Raw genomic sequence first — 22237 nt, forward strand, 5'->3', positions numbered from 1 at the left:
AATAAGATGGGTTGGAACTGAGGAACGACAGATGGCACCATGGTTAGAAAGACTGGGTGCAGGGGGAAGGAGGAATTAAATCAAAAACAAATCAAAACAAAGCCAAAACTTAATAAAGATTAGTACAGGTATAGGTTTTAAGGATGCCCAAACAAAGCCAGGACAGTTAAACACCAACACGCCACAAAGCACTGGCCTTCATCTGGGCCATGCCTGTTTGCTATAACGTAGAAGACGGAACAGAATGTAGCCACTCCAGGCTTTCTCTTTGCATCCCATGCCATTTAAGCCGAAGTTGGTTTCTAATCCTGCGGTGTGAAAACACCTTGCAGAAAAACGAGGAGCAACCGAATCCCAGGGCACAATGAGCTAAGTTTCGACGTCAGCTGCACTTGCCATCCCTCTTTGTACCTCCCGTGTCTGACTGGAATGTTTTCAAGCCACAGGATAATTGCAGCAATACTCAGCAGGCCAAACCGTTTCCAGGGAGCAGGTGAAAGTTAAAGGAGGCAAGCAGGGGAAAGGCGAGGCCTGCGTTGCTTACAAAAGCTGGATACGTGCCTGTGGTAGAGGTTCTTCTTTCCAGAGATTCCTGGCGCTGCTGCAGCTCCATGGCTTGCCTAAAACAAAAGGGAATAAGGAAAAACAAATCAAGTTTTAGTTCCTAATGTGCATTTGACCAGACACTTTGGCTTTGTTTGTGCTGGGTATAGTTTGTTTGGGGGGGGGGGGGATGATGCCCACAAAACAGCTTTTTTGTGGCACTGTTCATTTATTACAATTTACTATGTATTCTGGAATGTTGTTTGCCTGATTACTATATGTGGAACACCTTTTAAGAGACTGTAACCAAATTTTGCATGATGGCGGCTGATTTCAAGGAGTAGGTTTCTCTCTATGTTGGGCACCATTTTGAATCAAAATGGCGGACTGAACCTTTCAAAACCACATTGAATTTTTGATGTTTTCTTAGGTTTTCCAAGCAATGCCAGGTACAAGGCTACTAGGTATTTATAGCCTGCATTAAGCATACAAATCACCGCAAGGAGGATTTATTCAGCGGAAACCCTAAACTGCATTTTAAAAAAGAACTGCAATGAACAATATTGTATCTACCTTTTAAAAAGTCGGGTCCTTCCCTCAGGGAAATCTGAATGGCCCTGTGGCGGAGAGGGGGCAGTCAGTCAAGCTGGAACAGGCTGCAGGGCAGTCTTTGACAAGGTTCCTCTCCAGGTAGGTGCACCTTTTGTTACTCTTAGTAGGATATACAAGTAGAAAGCTGTTTCTACTCACAGTACCCCTCATGGAAACGTGATGTCATCCAGGGGAAAGTGAAGCATGCTTTAGATTCAACAGGTTTCAATTGGATTTCAATGGCATGCCAGCAAGCTCAACCTGAACTGCTGAACTGGGTATTATAGGCCTAAGATCCCTAGTGAAGGCTGGTTTTATGGGATAAATTGTTACCTATTAAGATTTAATACCTGCAGTGCCATTTGGCTTTCTGGCTCAAGAGCAACAGCATATTGCTTCTAAGGACCTAGTATTTGTACTTTATTTCCTTCTCCCCTCAGGGACAGTCATACCTCGGGTTACAGACACTTCAGGTTGCGTTTTTTCGGGTTGCAGACCACCGAAACCCGGAAGTATCAGAACGGGTTACTTCCGGGTTTTGGCGGTCGCGCGTGCGCAGAAGACTAAATCGTGCTTTGTGCATGCGATCACGTTCGCAATCCGAGCATCCACTGTATTACCATGCTCTTGGAGAAGCCAGAAACTGCTTTGTTAGGATCTTGTATTCAAGATCCCTATCTATGATCACTCTCTCTGTATTTTCATCTGAAAATACGAGAGCAGTTGTTGGCAAAATGCGATGGCTATCTGTGTGAAATGGCTTTCAGCAACATAAATAAACAATCTTAGCCCCAATGTAATAGTTTCCTAATCGTATTTCCCAAAATATTCCTCCATAAGTGGATCTCAGGTATAGGAAGCAACACCTTTTTTGTGGAACACGTAGATCTGCTTCTGAAGTGCCGGTATAGCAAGAAAATACAGCTTGGTCCCCCCATCCCCCAAAAAGGACTATTCCTCAGGAACTATTTCCTTCATATCCTTTTACAATTTGCTTCAGGGCTGGAAAAGTAGCAGGTATGCCAGCATCATTCTCATGCGATGGAACCATAGCCTTTTAAAGGAGCATGTAGTTTCGAGGAATTCCCACCAGAGGGCCTTTTAGATCAAAACTGCCTTGGAGATTTGCTGCTTGCTGTTATAATTTGTGCTCTCTTTGGTAGCACACTTGTTTGAGCTAACATATGAGCAATGCACTAACAAAGCAATTCTTTGCATGGCTACTCAGAAGTAAGCCCTGCTGAATTGCATCCGCTTCTACAAACACGTACCTGGAAATAATCCTTACTTCTGAGTAGACATGCGTAGGGCTGCACGATAAATCTAATTTAGACATTGCCCACTCCCCAAATGTTATTAGTCTCGCTGCCCGCCATGGCAGAATTTTATGCAATTAATTATTCCACACCATTTACTTCAATGCAAGCAAACACAAGGCAAATGTGGGAGAAACATAATCAAGATAGCTCAGTTGGTAGAGCATGAAGTTCTCAATCTCAGGGCTGTGGGTTCAAGCACCTTGTTGGGCAAAACAATTCCTGCATCACAGGGGGTTGGACTAGATGTCCCTTGGGGTCCCTTCCAAGTCTAAAATTCTATGGTTCTAATTTACATATCATTGGAGGTCTAAAAACAACAACAGGGACTACTGATTTTATTTGCTGGATTGTTTTAAGTTCTGGTCAAGGGATGCAAAAATGAACATTGGCAATTTCCAGTCCGGTTTCCATCGGAATTCTCTGACGTCCATAGTGGTAGTAGCTGGCATCTACTCTGCTCCTGTCTGGACCAGCTGAGTGCAGTAGCCCTGCCTCTTGGAGACATCATCTTAAAGGATCGGTTGTGGCAAGTGCCACTCTAACCAGGCCAATCCCTGTGAGATCTTCAATGTGGCTTATTATCAGTTTTGGCGGCCAACATGAAGCCAGAGGTCCCTTATTTGGACGTAATCTCTGGCTGAATGGAAGTCACGATCTCTGCACCAAAACTGATAGGAAGAGTGAGAGACGGATGTCCAGTCATTGCACTTGTCTACAACATGCTCTGGTTTGTGAAGTCACAGATGCTGCTGCGAATGCAAGCATTGCCCTGATCTGTGAATATCTTGCCCACATATCTTGGTAACTTGCACACATATCCCCTCAAGGATAGTTCAGAAGAGTATCTGGAAATATCCCATGGTCGCTTCAGTTCTGAACTTTCCAGTAACTGAGAAAATGCAGAATTAATTGTCACAAACGTCATGAAAACTGGGGGAAACCACCCATGCCTCTCAATGGTCCTGATTCTGATTGATAAAGTATTTCATTTGGGTCATTTGGGATCTTGGGGAGCGGCCAATAAGGGGATCACACGTCATTTTAGGAAGAAGAAGAAGAAGAAGAGTTTGGATTTGATATCCCGCCTTTCACTCCCCTTCAGGAGTCTCAAAGCGGCTAACAATCTCCTTTCCCTTCCTCCCCCACAACAAACACTCTGTGAGGTGAGTGGGGCTGAGAGACTTCAAAGAAGTGTGACTGGCCCAAGGTCACCCAGCAGCTGCATGTGGAGGAGCGGAGACGCGAACCCGGTTACCCAGATTACTTGACTACCGCTCTTAACCACTACACCACACTGGCTCTGGAAACGGAACCATACACAACGGTCTGAAATAATCACTAAGGTAGATGTAGCCAGCAGGATGTTCTCTACATAACGTGATCCTCTTGATAATTAGAGGTCCAGCACCTTAAGCTTGCTTAAATAGCTTAAGAAAATAAACACACAAACATAACCGAGCAAAACATTGTGAAGATGGCTTAGGAATGGACGTCAGCTTTGTTGATTCACTCCAACACACTTTGCAAATGGGCCAAACTGATCATGCAAGGAACTTCACTAACCCTGCTGCCACCCATCACCTAAGCAAAGTACCATCATAATCGTCACAAGCTCAAACTGGAAGATCCACATTATAAGTTGCATATATGCCGTGTGGTCTCTGAGACCACCCCCACTTTGTGTAGAAACAGCCCTATGCACTACTAAGGGCCTTGTTGCTGGTGTCACTTCTGGGGGCTTCCCAGCCGGCAACGGCCCATGACAGGGCCTTTTCAGTGGTAGTTCCCCATTTGTAGAATGCCCGCCCAGGTGAGGTGCATCCATCTCCCTCATTACTGACTCTCAGAAGGATTTTTCTTTTTTCTTTTTTTTTAAAAAATCCTCTTTACTCAGGTGTTTGATGGCTGAAAGAAACTGTTCCTGGCAACCTTGAAAGTACCAGTTTGGAAAATGTTTTTAAAATGTTTTAAAATGGATTTTGAATGATTTTTTGAATATTTCAAAATAATTGGTTTTGATGGGTTTGCCACCTTGGGCTCCTCTGGGAGGAAGCGCAGGGTATAAATCTAATCAATAAATAATAAAGAGGTAAGTGATGAGGCTTCTCAGAAAAATAAAAGCGAAAGCAGTGATCGGAGTGCAGATCTGTCTCACATATATCTTGATTGTGCTGAAGAATCTTTCCTATAGTGTCTTATAGTAGAGAACAGAACTGATGGAGCCCGGAGTACTACAATCCTGATGGGCAAAACATATTTTATCAACACAGGGAATCTCACGGGTTGCAGATACACTGATTGGTGTTAACAGATCAGGATGCAAACATAGAAGCAGAGGCTAAAATTACCACCCACTTTGATGGGATAACAATTCCATTTATTGCATCATTTTTCATGGCGACAACTGGCCTGTACAGTAGCGCAGTTTCTAAAAGAATGCCCTGGTGTTTTGATAGGCTCAATTTTATTAGCAACAGTTGGTATTTGCTTAAAAAAATTACAGTGCTTTGCAGATTATTTGTGTTTGCTCCTTACCGTCTCTGAACCTCCATTTCATCTGGAGAAGGTCCATTTTGAACCAGGCGTTGGGTTGTTGGACCTAGAAGATGAAACAACAACACAGTAATCATTGCAAAGGCAGTAAGAATATGTCCTATGGTATCTGAAGGAGATTATTCAAGGCCATTGAAGCAGCATTCATTGGCCAGCAATGACAAAGTGAAGTGTCAATGCCAATGGACCTTGATTTTTCTGTTGATGACTTGAAAGGCAACACAGGACATACAGGAACCAGCCATTATCAGGTGCCAGCACAAAGGTAAGTATTATGGAGTAAGACACCTGTGATAAAGGGAGACCTAATGCAGAACTATTACCGTATTTTTCGCTCCACAAGACACACCTTTTTCCTCCTAAAAAGTAAGGGGAAATGTCTGTGCGTCTTATGGAGCAAATGCACTGGGCTACAGAGGGATTCCTCAGCTACCGCTGCAGTCACGAGCTGAGCGATGCCTCTGCAGCCGGAGCCATGTAAGCGGCTCTCACTTTGCTTGCTTTAAAGCAAGAAAAGCAAGAGCCGCTTACATGCTCTGTGCAGAATTTTTTTCTTCTTGCTTTCTCCCTCTAAAAACTAGGTGCGTCTTATGGAGCAAAAAATACGGTAATTAAGAGGAAAGCACAAGAATCTCAATGTCATGTTTCCCTTGTAAAGCAAATGAGGAGAGGGGGAAAGGACGGTAGGTGTTTTACATGTGCCATCGCCCACTGATTCTTCCTTCCATATCACTTCCCCTGAAATTTATTTGTATTCCCAATAATTGGAGGAGAAATTCAGTTTGGCCCGGCATCAGTGGCGTAGCGTGGGTTGTCAGCACCCGGGGCAAGGCAAGTAATTTGCGCCCCCTAACCCATGGATTTGCGCCCCCTAACCTGTGGATTTGCGCCCCCTAACCTGTGGATTTGCCCTAACCCCAGATGTTGCGCCCGGTGCGGCCGGCCCCCCCTGCACCCCCCACGCTACGCCACTGCCCGGCATTTTTACGCGAACCTACTTAATTCACACTTACGGAAAAAGCAATTGAGCCAAAACATATCACTTCTCCAAATATTGCAATGAAGTTCTCCAACCACATAACGTGTACAAATAATGCATGTATTTGGGGCAAGTGTGCACAAAAACGCATGTATTAGTGAACATAACTGACAAAATGCATTACATTAGCTAGATGGTCATAGAAAAATGTGCACAGTGAGAGAAATGAACACTAAACTGCAGCCAAAATTTCCTGAGGTTTTTCTGTGTGTGTTTTTTAAATGCAAGCTGATGAAGAAAAGTGGGCAACTTTAGTTAAGGCTAGAAAAATGCGAAACTGAAAGAAAGCAAAATTTACAGGTTTGTGTATCCCCCCCCCCAGCAGCAATTCAAAACCAGAAACACAGGTCCATAAAACCAGCAGCTACCAGTCAGTATTTTAAAAGCCTGGTGCCTGTTTGTTTGCTGTGCAATGGATTCCAACATCCTCCTTAAACCTTGTGTGTTCAATGGACATGTGAGGGGGGCATCACGGGGAGAGGGTTTGTGTCTCCGTGCTCCCCCACAAACATTCACTTGTTTGCCGGTACACTACTACACTTGCCTGTACTCATAGGTGTGTTTTTACACACGTAGGGACCTAAAAAGAAAAAAATATATCACAATGTGCATTTAGCCATATTTTGAAGATGTGCCAATGGATGCATCCACTGCATGGGCGAAGCCTGCCATTTCCCCTGCCCCAAATACACATATTCTAGAGCCTAAGAAAAAGGCCTAGAATCCCATGTTAACACCCAAGAGTCCATCACACCATAGCTTTACATCAAGAAATGGAACCCAGACAAACGGGAGGCTCCAGGAGGAGGGGAGCTGGCTCAATGCCTACCAATGAATCCCATGGAGAAATTAAACGGGCTGAGTTACAGGGCAGAACAAAAAGAAAGCAAACCCTAGCTGCCCATGCCGCAGAGGCTGGGCAAGCCAGGAGGCAGGTTTATTTCCACTCCTGAGATCTCTGAATGCTCAGAATGTGAAGAGATAGGGCCAGGGCCTTTTCAGTACTGGCCCCGACTTGGTGGAATGCTCTGTCACAAGAGACCAGGGCCCTGCGGGACTTGACATCTTTCCGCAGGGCCTGCAAGACAGAGCTGTTCCGCCTGGCCTTTGGTTTGGACTCAGTCTGACCCTTCTGTTTCCCTTCCTTTATGGTTTTGATCTATGGGCTATTATTAAAATGAGGCTGCATTTTATATTGCATTTTTAACCTGTATTTTAAATTGTGTTTCCCCCCCTCCGCTATTATGTTTTTATTGTAATTTTACTGGTGTTAGCTGCCTCTGGCCGGGGAGGGCGGGGTATAAATAAAATTTATTATTATTAATTATTATTAAAGCCATATTTCTAAGGTGGCACAAATGCTCTGCACATTGCACGACGACAGGCGTTTGCTAGTTCTAAGACAATATTGATATTGGAAAGATTGTGAGAATCCTCACAATGATGCAGGAGGAAGAGGTGGTGGTGGCAGAGTCATGCAATTTTCAAAGACCCTTGGAGCAGAGGGATGCCCATCTATACCTCTCAAGGATTTCAGGAAGGAGTCTCTTGGGACATGCCAAGAATTGAACTTGGGATCTTCTGCATGCAAAGGCAGACGGTCAGTGAGCTACGCCCTTCCCCTTATAACAGAGGGCAAAGTCTCTCTCCTTATTACAGCTAAGCAGAAACAAAACCAAACAAAACGCATTGTGATGTGGATCGTGTCATGGCAGACCAAAGTGCTACACTGCACTGGCTTGCAAACACTGGCTAATTAGAAAGTTCTTGCGTTCTTACAACTGGTCGGCTGCAGAGAGCTGCCCTGCTCCGGTTTTCTGAAGTTCAGCTTCGCATTTATGCTCTGCCAATCCTCATGCACACATTCAGAACATGGAACTATTTTCGGCAGCAGCCCAATTTCTCATGCGCACGACCTGCGTGAGGCAGAGCAGTCACTGGTGGCACGTCACACATAAATGTGTGTTGCAACTGAGTCCCAATGGCATTATCAGGAGGAGATAATTTATAGCAGAGAAGCAATGTAGGAAGGAGAGGGCACTTAGCCAGACCATCGCCACTTTTTCCCTGCCCCAAATTGCCTTCCTTGAGCAATTTAAGAAGAGGAGCAGTCCAACAGCATATCCAGCCCAGCATCCTGTTCTCACAGTGGCCAACTAGATACCTGTGGGAAACCAGCAAGTGGAACATGAGCACAAGAGCAGAACTCTCCCCTCCTGTGGTTTCCAGCCACTGGTATTCACCCTCCATGAATTTTATGTGGCCATCACTGCCTCCTGCTGCAATGAGTTCCACAGTTTCACTATGGGCTGCATGAAGAAGAACGTTCTGTTATCTGTCCCGAATCTTCCAATGTTCAGTTTCATTGGATGTCCATTCAAAGGCAAACATATTTAAGGGCAAACATACCGAAGGAAAAACTGCTTAAGAACTCTGTTGGGTGGAAGGTGGCACCTGGGTGGAGGTGATTTGCGCAGAGGTTATGAGATTCCCATGTCCCTCTGGTAGTTCTCCATTCGAATCCCTCCACACACCCTTCATTTTTGTAAGGTCACCAGAGCCCAGCCGCATGCATGCGTGCCTGACCTAATGGCGGGTCTCTTTTTAACTAATCAGACATCTACACAAATTTCGTCTGCTCTAAATAACGACAAGCAAAATGGTCTATTGGTTTTTTGGAACCTCCCCTTTAAAGATTTCTTCTCGAGCTGCAACATGACCGGAACTGGCCAACAGCTTTCGCCACATGGGTGGACATTTCTGTGAGGATATACCGTTTTCCGCAGTTCAGTCTTCACAGCAATTCATTCATGAATTGCTTTGCTAATGCCTCCACGTCTCCTCCACAAAACCCCTGCATTTTGCACAAGCGTCCTATGACTCAGCTTTCAGTGTATTTTTGGGAACGATATCGGAAACATACTATATTAAGTTTTGCCTCCCCTTTCCAGTTGATGACAATTAGCCAGAACATCCCCCCCAGTCCAGGGAACCTAGGTTACTTTCATTTTGGTGGCTACTTCCTGTCTTATATCCAGTGACTCTGGAGAATGCTAACAGGCTCATTGCTCGAAAGCCACCTTGCCACTGGGCAAAGACAAACCAATGATAGCGTAGGGAGAAGCAAGACTATTAACAGCTCCCAAGGTCACTTGTAAACCAAAGCCTCTGGTGTTGAAACACTTCTGATACTTGACCACAGCTGTTTTATTTGGAGTTTAATTTTTCCCCCTAATTTGATTGAACTTTTGTTGTTGTTGCTGAAAACCCCTTTTATTCCCTCCTCTCGTTTCCCAGGGTTCTGGGAAACTGATTTGTTCTCTCTGACACACCATGAATTTGCTTCACCTATTAATAAAAGTGTGAGACTATCCATAAGGACAGAAAAATGATCCGGGAGGGAGCTGGAGCGAGTTTCTGCAAACAAGTGGGCGGAGAACGAGGGAACATCCAATGAATCTGAATGTTGAGGGATTTAGAACAGACAGAACTAAGTGCTTCTTCACTCGTGCATAGTTAAACTTTGGAGCTCACTCCCACAGGGGACAATGATGGCCACCAACCTAGATGGCTTTAAAAGATTAGACAAATTCGTGGAGGCTATTTCTTTTCAACCGTTTCTAACCATAATGGAGGAGGCAGTTAAAAATGGAAAGCGTAAAGCTGGTGGTCAACAAAAGAGGTTTAAAGACTCTCTCAAGGCAAATCTAAAAAAAAAAAAAAAGTAGTATAAACACAGACAACTGGGAAGCACTGGCCTGCGAGTGCTCCAATTGGAGAATAGCCTCCAGCAAAGGTGCCATGGACTTTGAAGATGCTCGAACTCAGGATGAAAGGGAGAAACGCACTAAGAGAAAGGCACGCTTGGCAAGCCCTCACCATGATCAACTCCCACCCAGAAACCTATGTCCCCACCTTGGAAGGATGTGTGGATCCAGAACTGGCCTCCACAGTCACTACAGACTCACTGTTAAGACCGTGTTCATGGAAGACCATCTTACTTGGCTACGAGTGATCACCAAAGAAGAGGAGTAGTGAATGCTGGAAACCACAGGAGGACAGAAGGCTGTTGAACTCAGATCCCTCTTGCAGACTTCTCACAGGCATCAGGTTGGCCACTGTGAGAACAAGACGCTGAACTAGATGGGCCTTATGTTCTTTGCAAAGGGGTGACGGGGACCCACTGAGGCACGCAGGAAATCCCTTAGGGATTTCCAACCAGAACCACCAGGGCTGAGGGCTACATTTCAGCAATGTTTTTCAAGCTGCTTTCAAACGTTGGCAGCAGACGGAAATGTGCAGGCACTCAGCTAGGGCTGAGACAACTTGAATCCTCAAGCAAGCACCTCCCAGCCAACCTGCCAAAGATCCTTTAGATTACAAGGACCAAGGCCCTCTTCCAGTAAAGACCTGCAGGGAAGATAGAGTGACACCTGAAAATTATTGCCCGCCCTCAGAGATCAACTCCTGTCACTGAAGGTCCACTGCAACCCCTCTCTTGAAGCAAGGTGCATCTCGATTTGAGGAGAGGGGTGCTGGAAGCTGTTCCCCAAGTTAGCTCAGAGGAGTCTATGGTCCTGATCTAAGTAAGAAGAACCATATGTGGAAAGAGCCTTCAGGGTGGAGGGGGGGTACCACTTACTGGGCCAAGAGTAGGGGGCAAATCAGATGCTGTTAGGGCGTGTCATTTTAGGGGGTGAAATGTAATGTTTGCAAATTTCTTCAGTGAAGGGTCTTAAAAATATGTTTTTGGTGTGAGGAATTCAAATCTGCTATTTTTTTTTGTAATTGGACATTTAAGTCAATGTTTGATGAAGAGGCACATAAACTGCTTTCGGAAAACCAAAGTATTTTAATTTTACCCTTCTGAAAATGTCAGCTAATGCTTAATAATAATAAAATAAATATTGATACATAACTGCATAAGAAAATGGTTATCAAGTACTTGCAGTAATATTATATATTAATATTAGTAATAAAGAGAATATAAATAAGATAACTGCAAGTACTTGGGCAATGGAGAGCTGTGACCAGTCACTGCAGAGAATATCAAGCTAGATAAAAACCATGGTCTGACAGCTGCCAATGTGATCTGGTAATGGATACGTGTGCAGATCTCTCTAGTGGGACTGGGGATAGGAAGAGTACAAAAAGAAAATGAATAATAATAATAATAATAATAATAATAATAACAATAATAATAATAATTTATTATTTATACCCCACCCATCTGGCTGGGCTTCCCCAGCCAGTCTGGGCAGCTTCCAACAAAATATTAAAATACAGTAATTCATCAAACATTAAATGCTTCCCTAAACAGGGCTGCCTTCAGATGTCTTCTGAAAGTCTGGTAGTTGTTTTTCTTTTTGACATCTGGTGGGAGGGCGTTCCACAGGGCGGGTGCCACTACTGAGAAGGCCCTCTGCCTGGTTCCCTGTAACTTGGCTTCTCGCAGTGAGGGAACCACCAGAAGGCCCTCGGCGCTGGACCTCAGTGTCCGAATAGACCCAAAAAATGGGGGGGGGGGGCTGCTCTCTGTACTGTTCCATTCCTTTCCCTTCACAGAATCACAGAGCTGGAAACGACCCAGAAGGCCAACCCTTGGACTGTGGTCCTCAGATGATAGGAGGTATGTAAATGTAATGAATAAATGAATACAAAAACCCCCAGTCAATGCAGGAAATCCATCGCTACAGCATCCCCTCTGCTTAAAACCCTCTAGCAAAGAAGAGCTCACCAGCTCATACTATCAGGATGTTCTTTCCTTTAGTCAAAATCCCATTCCTTTTACGTTGAATCTACTGGCTCAGGCCCTACCCCCCACCCCCGGAGCAACTCGGAACAAATTTGCTCCATCCTATGTGACAGCCCTGTAAATATTTTAAGATGGCTATCATATCGCCTCTTCTCCAGGCTAAAGATACCCACCTCCTTCACCCTTTCCTCACAGGACTTGGTCTCCAGGACTTTGGCTTCTCATGTGTCGGAATTTGATCGACACCTTTGAGTTCAAACCTGCACTCAACCATGGGGTTCAATGGAAGACCTTGGGTCAGTAGGTATGTATCAGTCCCATCTCCCTCCCTCACAGGGTTGTTGTGAGAGTAAGAGGGGGGGGGCAATGACCACGCGGGCCACTTTGAAGTAGGGTGGGATTAAATAAAGGAAAAAGTATTAAGTGACTCAAACTGTCTCCGTTACAGCGTCTCTCCTGATTTACGGAAGAGTCAAACTGGAATAACCTGGGAATCACCTGTTTGCTTATGGTAGATGAAGTGCCCGGAGCCAGACATAAGTAATTTAGCAGCTGATCAATTATGCTGTAGCGGAATACAGGCTAATGAGCCTGCCACCTGTTGCTGGAACCTAGCCAAGCAGCATCAAGATGCTCAGCAAACCCCCTTCCCCACATTAAAGAGCTGTTGAAACTTCATTACACCCATCAAAATACTCTGGGCTTCTCAGGTCACTGTGAAAAGGCTCTGACTCCTCACGCATAGAGAGAGGGCAAAGAGAACAGCCAAAAAAAGTGCAAGCCATTTGCTCAAAAGTGCAACTGAATTAGCAGTTCACTATGCACACCCTGTGGGTGACACGGGTGGCGCTGTGGGTTAAACCACAGAGCCTAGGACTTGCCAAACGGAAGGTCGGCGGTTTGAATCCCCGCGACGGGGTGAGCTCCCGTAGCTCGGTCCCTGTTCCTGCCAACCTAGCAGTTCGAAAGCACGTCAAAGTGCAAGTAGATAAATAGGTACCGCTCTGGTGGAAAGGTAAACGGCGTTTCCGTGCACTGCTCTGGTTTGCCAGAAGCGGCTTAGTCATGCTTACGCCAGCTCCCTCAGCGAATAAAGTGAGATGAGCGCCGCAACCCCAGAGTCGGTCACAACTGGACCTAATGGTCAGGAGTCCCTTTACCTTTACGCACACACCCTGTTTGAACTGTGATGCAGAATGCTGCTTTGTGATGCTCTGGTTCAAAAATACCCACCAAGGAAGGTGGATGCAAGGTCCGCCAAGTTGAAATGAAGAAGCTTGAAGTGAAGAAATAAGGGGCTAACTATGTATTACATGCAAAACAGATTAATGTAACCACCTTGCCCTCACTTCCCCAAATCACATATGAAAGAAATGCAATTCTGGGGATGTTTAGAACTCGTTTAAATCAGCGGAAAGAAAATAATACCCACTTGAAAAGTTGTGTCACTATATCATGACGTTTGTGATGTTGAAACCCTACTCAGAAGTCACCTTGGTGAGACCCTGGCCTACCCTTTCATCTCCTTTGCTTGTTGCTTGTCTGGGTTACCTGTGCAGGAGGGATAATGTGAGGGTGATCTGGGGAGGGATGTGTGTGATGGGTCTTTCCTTAGTATTAGAGAAGGAACCTTCCTCCACAGGTGTAGGAAGATGACCTCAAAATACTGTAGCCAAATGACAGCAGCAGGGATTTGGGCTTCCAGGTGAAGCCTGGAAACATGTATACCTGAATGGACCATGTTCCAAAATCTTGAATCACCTTTTTCTTTCATAACCACACCCAATTCCATCCACCTCTGTCCAATGAATGCAGCCTTCTTCCTCTTCAATAATAAGGCTTTAGATATAGTGATCGTTTCTTGGTCAGGATCTTAATATATATTATGATATTTCTGTGCTGCGTTCCGCAAATTTGGCTTGAAGAAGAGAACGGTTATTTTATTTTATTTGAAAAGTACTTATAAACCACCAATTCATACGATATCACATGGTGGTGTAACAATGATGTACACAGCAAAATAGAAAATGCAGTAAAAAATAAAATAGAATTAAGGTGGCTGGCTAATCAAGAGAATCTAAACAGTTACATAGGCCTGTTGTCTTCAAGAGATGCCTGAAAGTCAAAAGCAAAGATGCCTGCTGAATCTCTGCTGGAAGAGGGTTCAAAGCATGGGACCAATGACACTCAGTGGCCAATGTCTAGTTGAGGCCACATGAGTCTCTATAACAGGAGGGGACAACTAGCTCCACAACTTCATCCCTATGCAGTCTTCAATTTAAAACCCGAAGGGTTAAAACTTATGAAGTGCTGGTTGTCCTTTAGGCTAGGGAAGCTCCATAACTAGTAAGAATAAAACCAAAGAGAGTATCAAATTATCAGGGGACCCATTTCTGGACAAAACAGTGTAATGCTACCCCGTGAGGTCTGCAGCTGCCTCTGAAGAATGCCTGTCCGCCTCCCCAAGACGCTATGAGAGGCTATGCTAATCACACTGACTTGAAAAGCATTGTAGAAGTGTAATCTAACTCTGTTCCACTCCAAAGCCTCTTCGCTCAGGTAGCAACTGATGGCTTTATTCAGCAACTGTCAGTAAACCATAGAAATGTCCTCATCTGCAGCAGCTTTCTCCAACCTTGAGTCCTCAGAAAATGGTCAGGGATGATGGGAATTGTAGTCCAACAACTTCTGGGGACCCAGAGCTGGGAGAAAGCTCACCTGGGGCAACTCCAGCCACTGATGCAGAACCTGACTTTCCCAACAAAGCATCACACATCAATTTGGGGCCTGCCATTTTAGGGGGAGAAACTTGGGTTGGTTTTTTTTGCAAATTTCTTCAGTGAGGTGTTTTTTTGGGGGGTGAGGAATACAGATCTGCTATTATTTTTTGCGACCGAACAAAATTTAGAATGGCAAGTCTACGTTTGGCGAAGAAGCAAATAAACTGCTTTCGGAAAACCGAACGATTTTAACGTTACCTTCTGAAAATGCCCAATAACAATAATAAATAGTATTAATATATAATACAACTGCAAGTACTTGGCAATCATTTTTAAAGCTTTCTATTCAATTTTACACACACACACACACACACACACACACACACGCAAAACTGGATTATATTAATCTAAGCAAAATATCTTTTAATTTGCAAGGCATGCAACAACTTTTTAGCAGCCCTCATTTTTGGAATTTGAAAGTTGAAAAACTCAACATGCCCTAACATTATCACCCTCCTTATAAGGCACCACATCCAGAAAGCACCACAAGAGAGATTCTGTAGGACAAGCAATTAACAAATGTCTTCATAAGCAACTTGAGCCACATGAGAGGCAGTGCAGTGTACTGGTTAGTGTCTCAGAAGAGATCTGGGGAAGGCCTGGATTCAAACACCCACTAAGCCATGAGTTTCACTGGCTGGCCTTGGGCCAGATCCTGTCTCTCTACCTGGTCTACTTTACAGGGCTGTTGTGAGAAGTGCAGGGGTGGAATGAAATGAGTTACACTGCCTTGAGCTCTCTAGAGAAAAGCAAAGGGGAAACGCAACCACAAATAAATAAATAAATTAAAAAACATGCAACAGGGAAAAGTAATTACGATCAAACACCAATGATAACAACAACAAAACAACAACAACAACAACAACAACAACAACAACAACAACAACAACAACAACAGTAAGGTAACTTGCCAGCTTCTCTAAATTTGGAAAATTGCGGTTTTTTTAAACCCTAACAACAGCTGATATCCTAGATAATGAAAATGAAATTACATAAGTACTGAGGATTCTAGGCTATAGAAAGTGCCCGGACAGATCTGTATGTTATCATTACGATTATTTATTAGATTTCTGTACCGCACTTCATCCAAAGATCACAGGGCGATTTACAATATTAAAACACAAAAATGCATGCCGTAATAACAAACAAAAACAGCACCCCCTCCAAACACAGTTTAAAAAGCCATAGATTCTTTAATTAGCCAAAGGCCCGGTGTCTATTTGCCTCTATGTCTTAATTCATAAGCTTTCCCAGCATCCTCTTCCATGGTGATTGTTTGGAAAGAACAAGTAGTCCATGAGAGGGGAAATGAAACATTCTTTTGTGCTTGTAATAATGCAAACAGGAGATTGACTAGGAGGAGGAAAGGAGAACAGGGCTTTTGCACCTTTAATAGTTGTACAAAGCAGGACATTTCAGAAGAAGGCACTATCAAAGGTGCAGAAGCCCCATATGTGAGTGAGCAAAAGAGAGGGAGAATAACAGTAACAATATCAACCACTAACCAAAAATCCAAAACAGGAGGCGAAACCCAAAGAAGAGGAGAGCAAGAAATTTAGAGCTTGAACATTGAAATCTAGACCTGCTGAAATCCCTTCTTCTGCAAAGCTAGTTAAGGCGCAGGAGCCCTGTGCTCTTTTGTATCTGGCGCCACCTTCACAGGTGTAGATCGCAACTACAGTTGTGGATTTTGTCCGAATTTCTCCTTCATCTACTTGTACTTCCATTTCATTTTTAAAATGCACACCAAAAAACTGGGCTACTTGCAATGATGAAAAGTTGCAAGGAAGCGCCAAGACTTCAGCATTATCTTATTATTTTCATCAAGGTCTTTGGGGCAACTAAAGTTCTGGACCACAGTCTAAGAGCCACTGATGTAGCCCATCCCTAATCTCCATTATTGATTTCTGGCAACTGGCAACAGGTTTTTTTTACATGAAAAGTAGCCTGGAGAGGTTTCAGTCTTTAGCGGAGGAATAATAGTGTGTACATGGTTAACTGTACCCTTGCAGGGCAGGTTTCTGCTAAAAACCATTCCCAAAACTGCCCCCCCCCCCAAAAGACCTCAGGCTTTCTGACATATATTTACAAGAGTCAATATTATTCCAGAATTCTGTAGTGGAAGGGGAGGCAGCAGGAAGTGAAATTTAAGCAAAACACAGTGAGCAGGAAAAGAGTTAAGCACAAGAACAGCACCTTGCCTCTTCTCAAAATAGCATCGCAAAGCAGTTTTTCATTAAATACACACACACACACACACCTGCTGAGCCTCTATTATACACATTCGCACACCAACACTTCTGTGGTTTAAATGATGCATGAAGAAAAACACGTATTTTAAGATGCATTTGAAAAATATGACGTACAGTGAGTTAATCGGTAAGAGCTCATCAGTAACAGTAGCAGTTAATAAAACAGCAGATGCACAGCAAATATAACACAACGTGGCATTAAAAGAAACAGAGCTTCAGAGTTAATAATTTAATCTGGGTTTTTTTAAAAACAACAACACAACTCTCATTTTAATCAGGATTCCCAGAACTTGCTGAGTTTACTCCTCCCACACCTCCCGGTATTAATTCATCTGAACATCTCTGCAGTTCAACCACCATCCACTGGAAAACAAAGAGACGGGGGAAATCGGAGGTAACGTTATGGCAGGAAATGTATCTCCCAACAGGGAGGGATTCCGAAAGGGAAGTTTTCATTTCAAAGCCTGACACTGTCCTAACATACAGAATTGGGAGTGGGGGTGGGGGAGAGAGAGAGGAAGGGGTCTGCAATGCCTCTCGCTCTTCCCTTTTGCAGCAGCAGCACTTTAAGACCCTCAAGGCACAGAAGAGAGAAGAAGTGGAAGTTTTCCATCACCTACAAGACATCCTGAACAGGAGGATGCAGTCACATTGACAGAGGCAGAAGCAGTGGCAAATCCATTCCCTGTTAACCATAGTATGGCGGCGCCTTTTGTTTAGGACAAACTCCAATGCAACTCTTCCATGGCCCTGGGCATTTCTAGCACCCCGCAGTGGGCCAGGTTACATGGGGTGTAATCGATCCCTCCGCACAGCAGCCGACTGGGCCTCGGCCTTTAATTATTTAACCGGAGGCAGCCTTCCTGGCCTATCAGGGATGTCTGCAGGGTTCTCTAATGCAACACACCGTCTCGAAGGCAAGAATGAAGATGGCTGAAATGGCACGGGAGGAAACCTGACAGCCACGGAGGTGATGTGGGGAGGCCGCCTGCTATCTATAAATACTGTAGGGAGTAGAATACTCCGATGCAGCAGCAGCAGCCTTCAAAATTCCCCAGGGCTCTCCTTAGACCAGCAGTGGTCAAATATCAGCAGAGAGGAAAAGGCTGCCGCTTTGTGGCAGAGCATCCAGCTATGCATGCAAAAAGGCCACGATAATGCATAGGGTTAGGGTTAGGGTTAAGGGGGCTGTCAATGCTGTTGTGATTGCTCGAGAGTAGCCAGGCAGGACTCTGACCTGTCTTTTACAGGCTTTATTTTGGTGCAAACTATTTACAGTGAAGTAGGGACGCGGGTGGCGCTGTGGGTAAAAGCCTCAGCGCCTAGGGCTTGCCGATTGAAAGGTCAGCGGTTTGAATCCCCGCGGCGGGGTGCGCTCCCGTTGTTCGGTCCCAGCGCCTGCCAACCTAGCAGTTCGAAAGCACCCCCGGGTGCAAGTAGATAAATAGGGACCGCTTACTAGCGGGAAGGTAAACGGCGTTTCCGTGTGCTGCGCTGGCTCGCCAGAGCAGCGATGTCACGCTGGCCACGTGACCCGGAAGTGTCTCCGGACAGCGCTGGCCCCCGGCCTCTTGAGTGAGATGGGCGCACAACCCTAGAGTCTGTCAAGACTGGCCCGTACGGGCAGGGGTACCTATTTACAGTGAAGAGTGTCATAACTTCATGTCTGGCTCAATCGCTAGCAGAATCCGGGAGTGGCCTGTTCTTGTACCTCCCCCAACATAAAGGTTTCGTCACCCCCAGCCTTTTCCGCCCCTCCCTGTGCCTCAAGCTACTGCGCATGATGGGCGAGGGCAGGGGTGTGCTTCCCTCCCTTCCGGCTTGCTCAGTTAAGTTAAGGCTCTTTCTGGCATCCTCTGGTCCTCGCACCTCTTCTCCACTGGAGGTGGGGCTTTCCTCCTCGCCGGAAGAGGAACTGCTTCGCAAGGTTTTCGGAGGCTCCCTGTAACACAACTCCCCCTCTATCTCTCGCCTCTGAGCCGATGGCAGTACAAAAATACAGAGCTGTAAAGCTCAAGAGCAGAGTTCTTTAATAATAATAAAAAAGTGAAATATTATTTCACTTAAAATTCCAATACAAAATATTTTTTTCTTTTGCTTTATCGACTTCCCACCCCATTTTCCATGGGGTGGGGTTTTTTTTTTTTGGTGTGTGTGTTTGTGTGTGTGTTTTAATTCATCTCATTGCAGCACCCTATCTCCAATCTTTAATATACATCATAACCATAATACAATGATCTCTAATCATTACTGTTGTTCATAGTTCAAATCCCACTTGCAGATTCATCATATTGAAATATTTCTTTAAATATTCTGGAGCAGAATTCTTTAAAAAAGGGGGAAAAAGAAAAAAAAAGAAGAATAAAACTAGCATTCCACAGTTCCTTTGGGTATCCTCCTCTAGTTTTTGCTGTGGAAACAACTTGAAGGCTCTGCCACTGGATCACCGCAAATACTGCGCGTCTGCATCAGTATGAATGCCAATGAAACTTCACATGGCTAGCCAACAGCCGCCTCCCCGGGAGCCGATGCTGGAGCTGCACAATCTCTTCCCTAGGTATTTTGCTGCCCTCTCCATCTCTTACCAGCTGGAAGGTACATAGGAATCGGCCTCTTATCAGTTCAAACAATTTGTCCACCTAGCCCTGTACTGTTCCCCTCTGACTTGCAGCAGCTCTCCATCGTCTCCAGCAGAGGTCTTTGACCTGCTACCTGATCAGGTGAAGGAATCACCTGCTACATGATCCTTTTAAACAGAGTCGCCATGGGCTGGAGCTGAAGACCTTCTGCAAAGCACACGACTCTTCCCCTGTGTGTGATTGACTCAGAAGCACTCGCTGCCATTTCCTACATTACAGGGTATGTACTTGTCTACTGATGGCTGTAGCTCAGGGGTCTTGCGTGCAGAAAGGCCCAGGTCTGAGCCTTGGCCTTTCCAGGTAGGGCTGGGATAGAACCCTCTCTGAAGGCCTGGAGAGTACTGACCAATGGTGTGACTCTATAGAACACAGCTCCCTATGTTCCCTGCCGCAGTCCTGTTTGCATTTGTCCGGTGGGATGAAATATAGCTGGAGCTTCCTCTGAAAGGGTGCTCTGCCCATCCTTTTCTGCCTGGAAGCGCAGGAGTAGTTAACACTGTGCTTCAAAATGACACTCACAAACAGCCTTTCCCAAGCATTCAGAGGGAGATTACAGCAAACCACTGCTGAATCTCCCAGAAGTAATTTAATGCTGAAAGATCACAACAGAGATTCGCATTTTACAAGCACTGCGGTAAAAATAAGGTCCAGCACTCAGCCTCCTCCTGCTGCTGCCCCCATCACTTTCCCCAAGGACCCAGTACATTATCTTGTGGCATGGTAAGGATGCAAGTGACCGCAGGCATTCCCACTCACACACACAATCCCAGCAGAGCGTTGTTCCCGTCGGGAATGGGACTGGGAATCCCTGGTGCTGTGCATTTTGTTTCCACCAAGGAGAAAGCCCTACAACAGGCATAGGCAAACTCGGCCCTCCAGATGTTTTGAGACTACAATTCCCATCATCCCTGACAACTGGTCCTGTTAGCCAGGAATGATGGGGGTTGTAGTCCCAAAACATCTGGAGGGCCGAGTTTGCCTATGCCTGCCCTACAAGGTCCAGTCTCTTCTCTGGTGAGAAAAGATGCTCTAGGGAGCGTCCACTGCTGCCACTACCATTACCACCACCTGCCTCCTTCCTGCGCCCTAAGTCAAGTTTCAGGGCAAAGAGGCTGATAGGGTGCCAACCACAAGATTAAGGCGAAAGGGATCTGCATGCCTCAATCTGTCTTGAGAGGAATGGGAAAGGGGCCGTTCACCATCTTAACAACATCTCTCAATGCAACAGCAAAGAATGGCGCCTTAATGCTCGGAAGCATTATGTCTCAAAACTACTGGCAAAAATATCAGGGGGGAAACCTATCCCCATAATTCCCTACCTGTGAGATTGCTGTATTTTATTTTATTTTAATTAAATTTGTATACCGTCCTTCATCCATAGAGCCCAGGGCGGTTCACAGCATAAAAATACAAGATGAAAACGCAAAATAGTTTTTTTAGTTGTGCCCATGTTGGACCCAATGCAGTGGTACCTTGGGTCACATACGCTTCAGGTTACATGCGCTTCAGGTTACAGACTCCGCTAACCCCGAAATAGTGCTTCAGGTTAAGAACTTTGCTTCAGGGTGAGAACAGAAATTGTGCTCCGGCGGCACGGCAGCAGCAGGAGGCCCCATTGGCTAAAGTGGTGCTTCAGGTTAAGAACAGTTTCAGGTTAATAACGGACCTCAGGAACGAATTAAGTACTTAACCCGAGGTACCACTGTATAGCTTGACAGCCTGATACAGGAAAGCAGTGTTTGTTTGTATGTGTGCTGTCAATACAAGGAAATCCCTTTTATTCTCAGCATGGGGGGTGGGAAGGGAGAACAGCAGTTGTTGCTGAAGCTGCAGTGCAGACAGCGCAGTCCCAATGTACCGGTACATTCTGTTGAAGTTAATGGGGGAAAGAGAAAGTTGGAAAAGGTTGCATCAAACGTTCAGACTTCTCCAGCTCCCTTTCCCCTCCCTCCTCTCAGCACCCCCTCTTTCTTTCTCATTCAACAGCACCTGCTGTGACCGAGTGACGACAAGGAGGCTTCAGAAGTGGTGTGCTGATTGCTTTAATTGCTCTTGCCCTTTCAGTGCATCATTAGCAGGGGGACTGAGCAGCTGCCTCAGATAAGTCCTGAAGTCCTAGCTTGCTTTTTTGCATTCAAAAGTGAGTGTTGGTTGTTCCCAAGCAACCACGTTAAACAGGCGTGGGAAGGGCCCAGGGCAGGGAAGTCAGCAAAAGAGTGACAAAGCCACAAGGCAAGTTGACCCCCAACTCAATGCCCGAACTCTTTGAGTGCATCTGTGTTGTGTTGACTTTGCGCACTTCCTTCCGTCCACCCATCACCCAAGACGAACCTCAACACATGGCTGACTGTCCTACTTATCAAATGACCTGAAATTCAGCCCCCATCACCTGGCTGCAAACAGCAATTGGCTTGTGGGAGAAAAGCGAGAGCTTCTGTCTGCTTGCTAAACTGCAGTCGTCAAGTCAGGAGGCTTTGGAAAGGCAGAGCTGTCTTGTCAATTGCTGGGTCGACAGGATGGCCTAAAAATGTCTTTTAAAATCTCCAGGCTTCTTACATCCTCTCTCACTCCTCTGTATTTTTCTACCCACTCCACTGAATTTCATTTTTTAAAACCTGACATTTCAAAGGAAGATTGGAAGGAGAGAGGAGGAGAAGAAAATATTCTGTGCAATTTAGAAGAAGAAACTGGGCCAGGAGCCTTACTTTCCCTCCTCTGTTCATTTCATCTGCCTTACAAATTAAAGCATTTCCTTCTGGTTAGTAT

General features: G+C 45.2%; 1 protein-coding gene and 1 long non-coding RNA gene across 14 annotated transcripts in view; one reads left to right on the forward strand and one right to left on the reverse strand.

The window, feature by feature from the left end:
- Window positions 1-22237, reverse strand: part of EVL (Enah/Vasp-like) — a 124989-nt gene that overhangs the window by 18070 nt on the left and 84682 nt on the right. For all 13 annotated transcript variants that reach the window (XM_077924124.1, XM_028711930.2, XM_028711846.2 and 10 more), the window contains 2 exons: window positions 4989-5052; window positions 562-620 (listed from right to left, as the gene is read on the reverse strand). In XM_077924124.1, the coding sequence (XP_077780250.1) occupies window positions 562-620; window positions 4989-5052 (123 nt within the window). The remainder of the gene's footprint in view (window positions 1-561; window positions 621-4988; window positions 5053-22237) is intronic.
- LOC114587979 (uncharacterized) lies at window positions 954-12478 on the forward strand. Its single transcript, XR_013391819.1, has 4 exons — window positions 954-1233; window positions 11611-11674; window positions 11996-12104; window positions 12249-12478. It is a non-coding gene; the product is annotated as an uncharacterized LOC114587979 (long non-coding RNA).

The sequence above is a fragment of the Podarcis muralis genome, chromosome 1 (genome assembly GCF_964188315.1).
Source record: "Podarcis muralis chromosome 1, rPodMur119.hap1.1, whole genome shotgun sequence".
In the NCBI taxonomy this organism is placed as follows: domain Eukaryota; kingdom Metazoa; phylum Chordata; class Lepidosauria; order Squamata; family Lacertidae; genus Podarcis; species Podarcis muralis.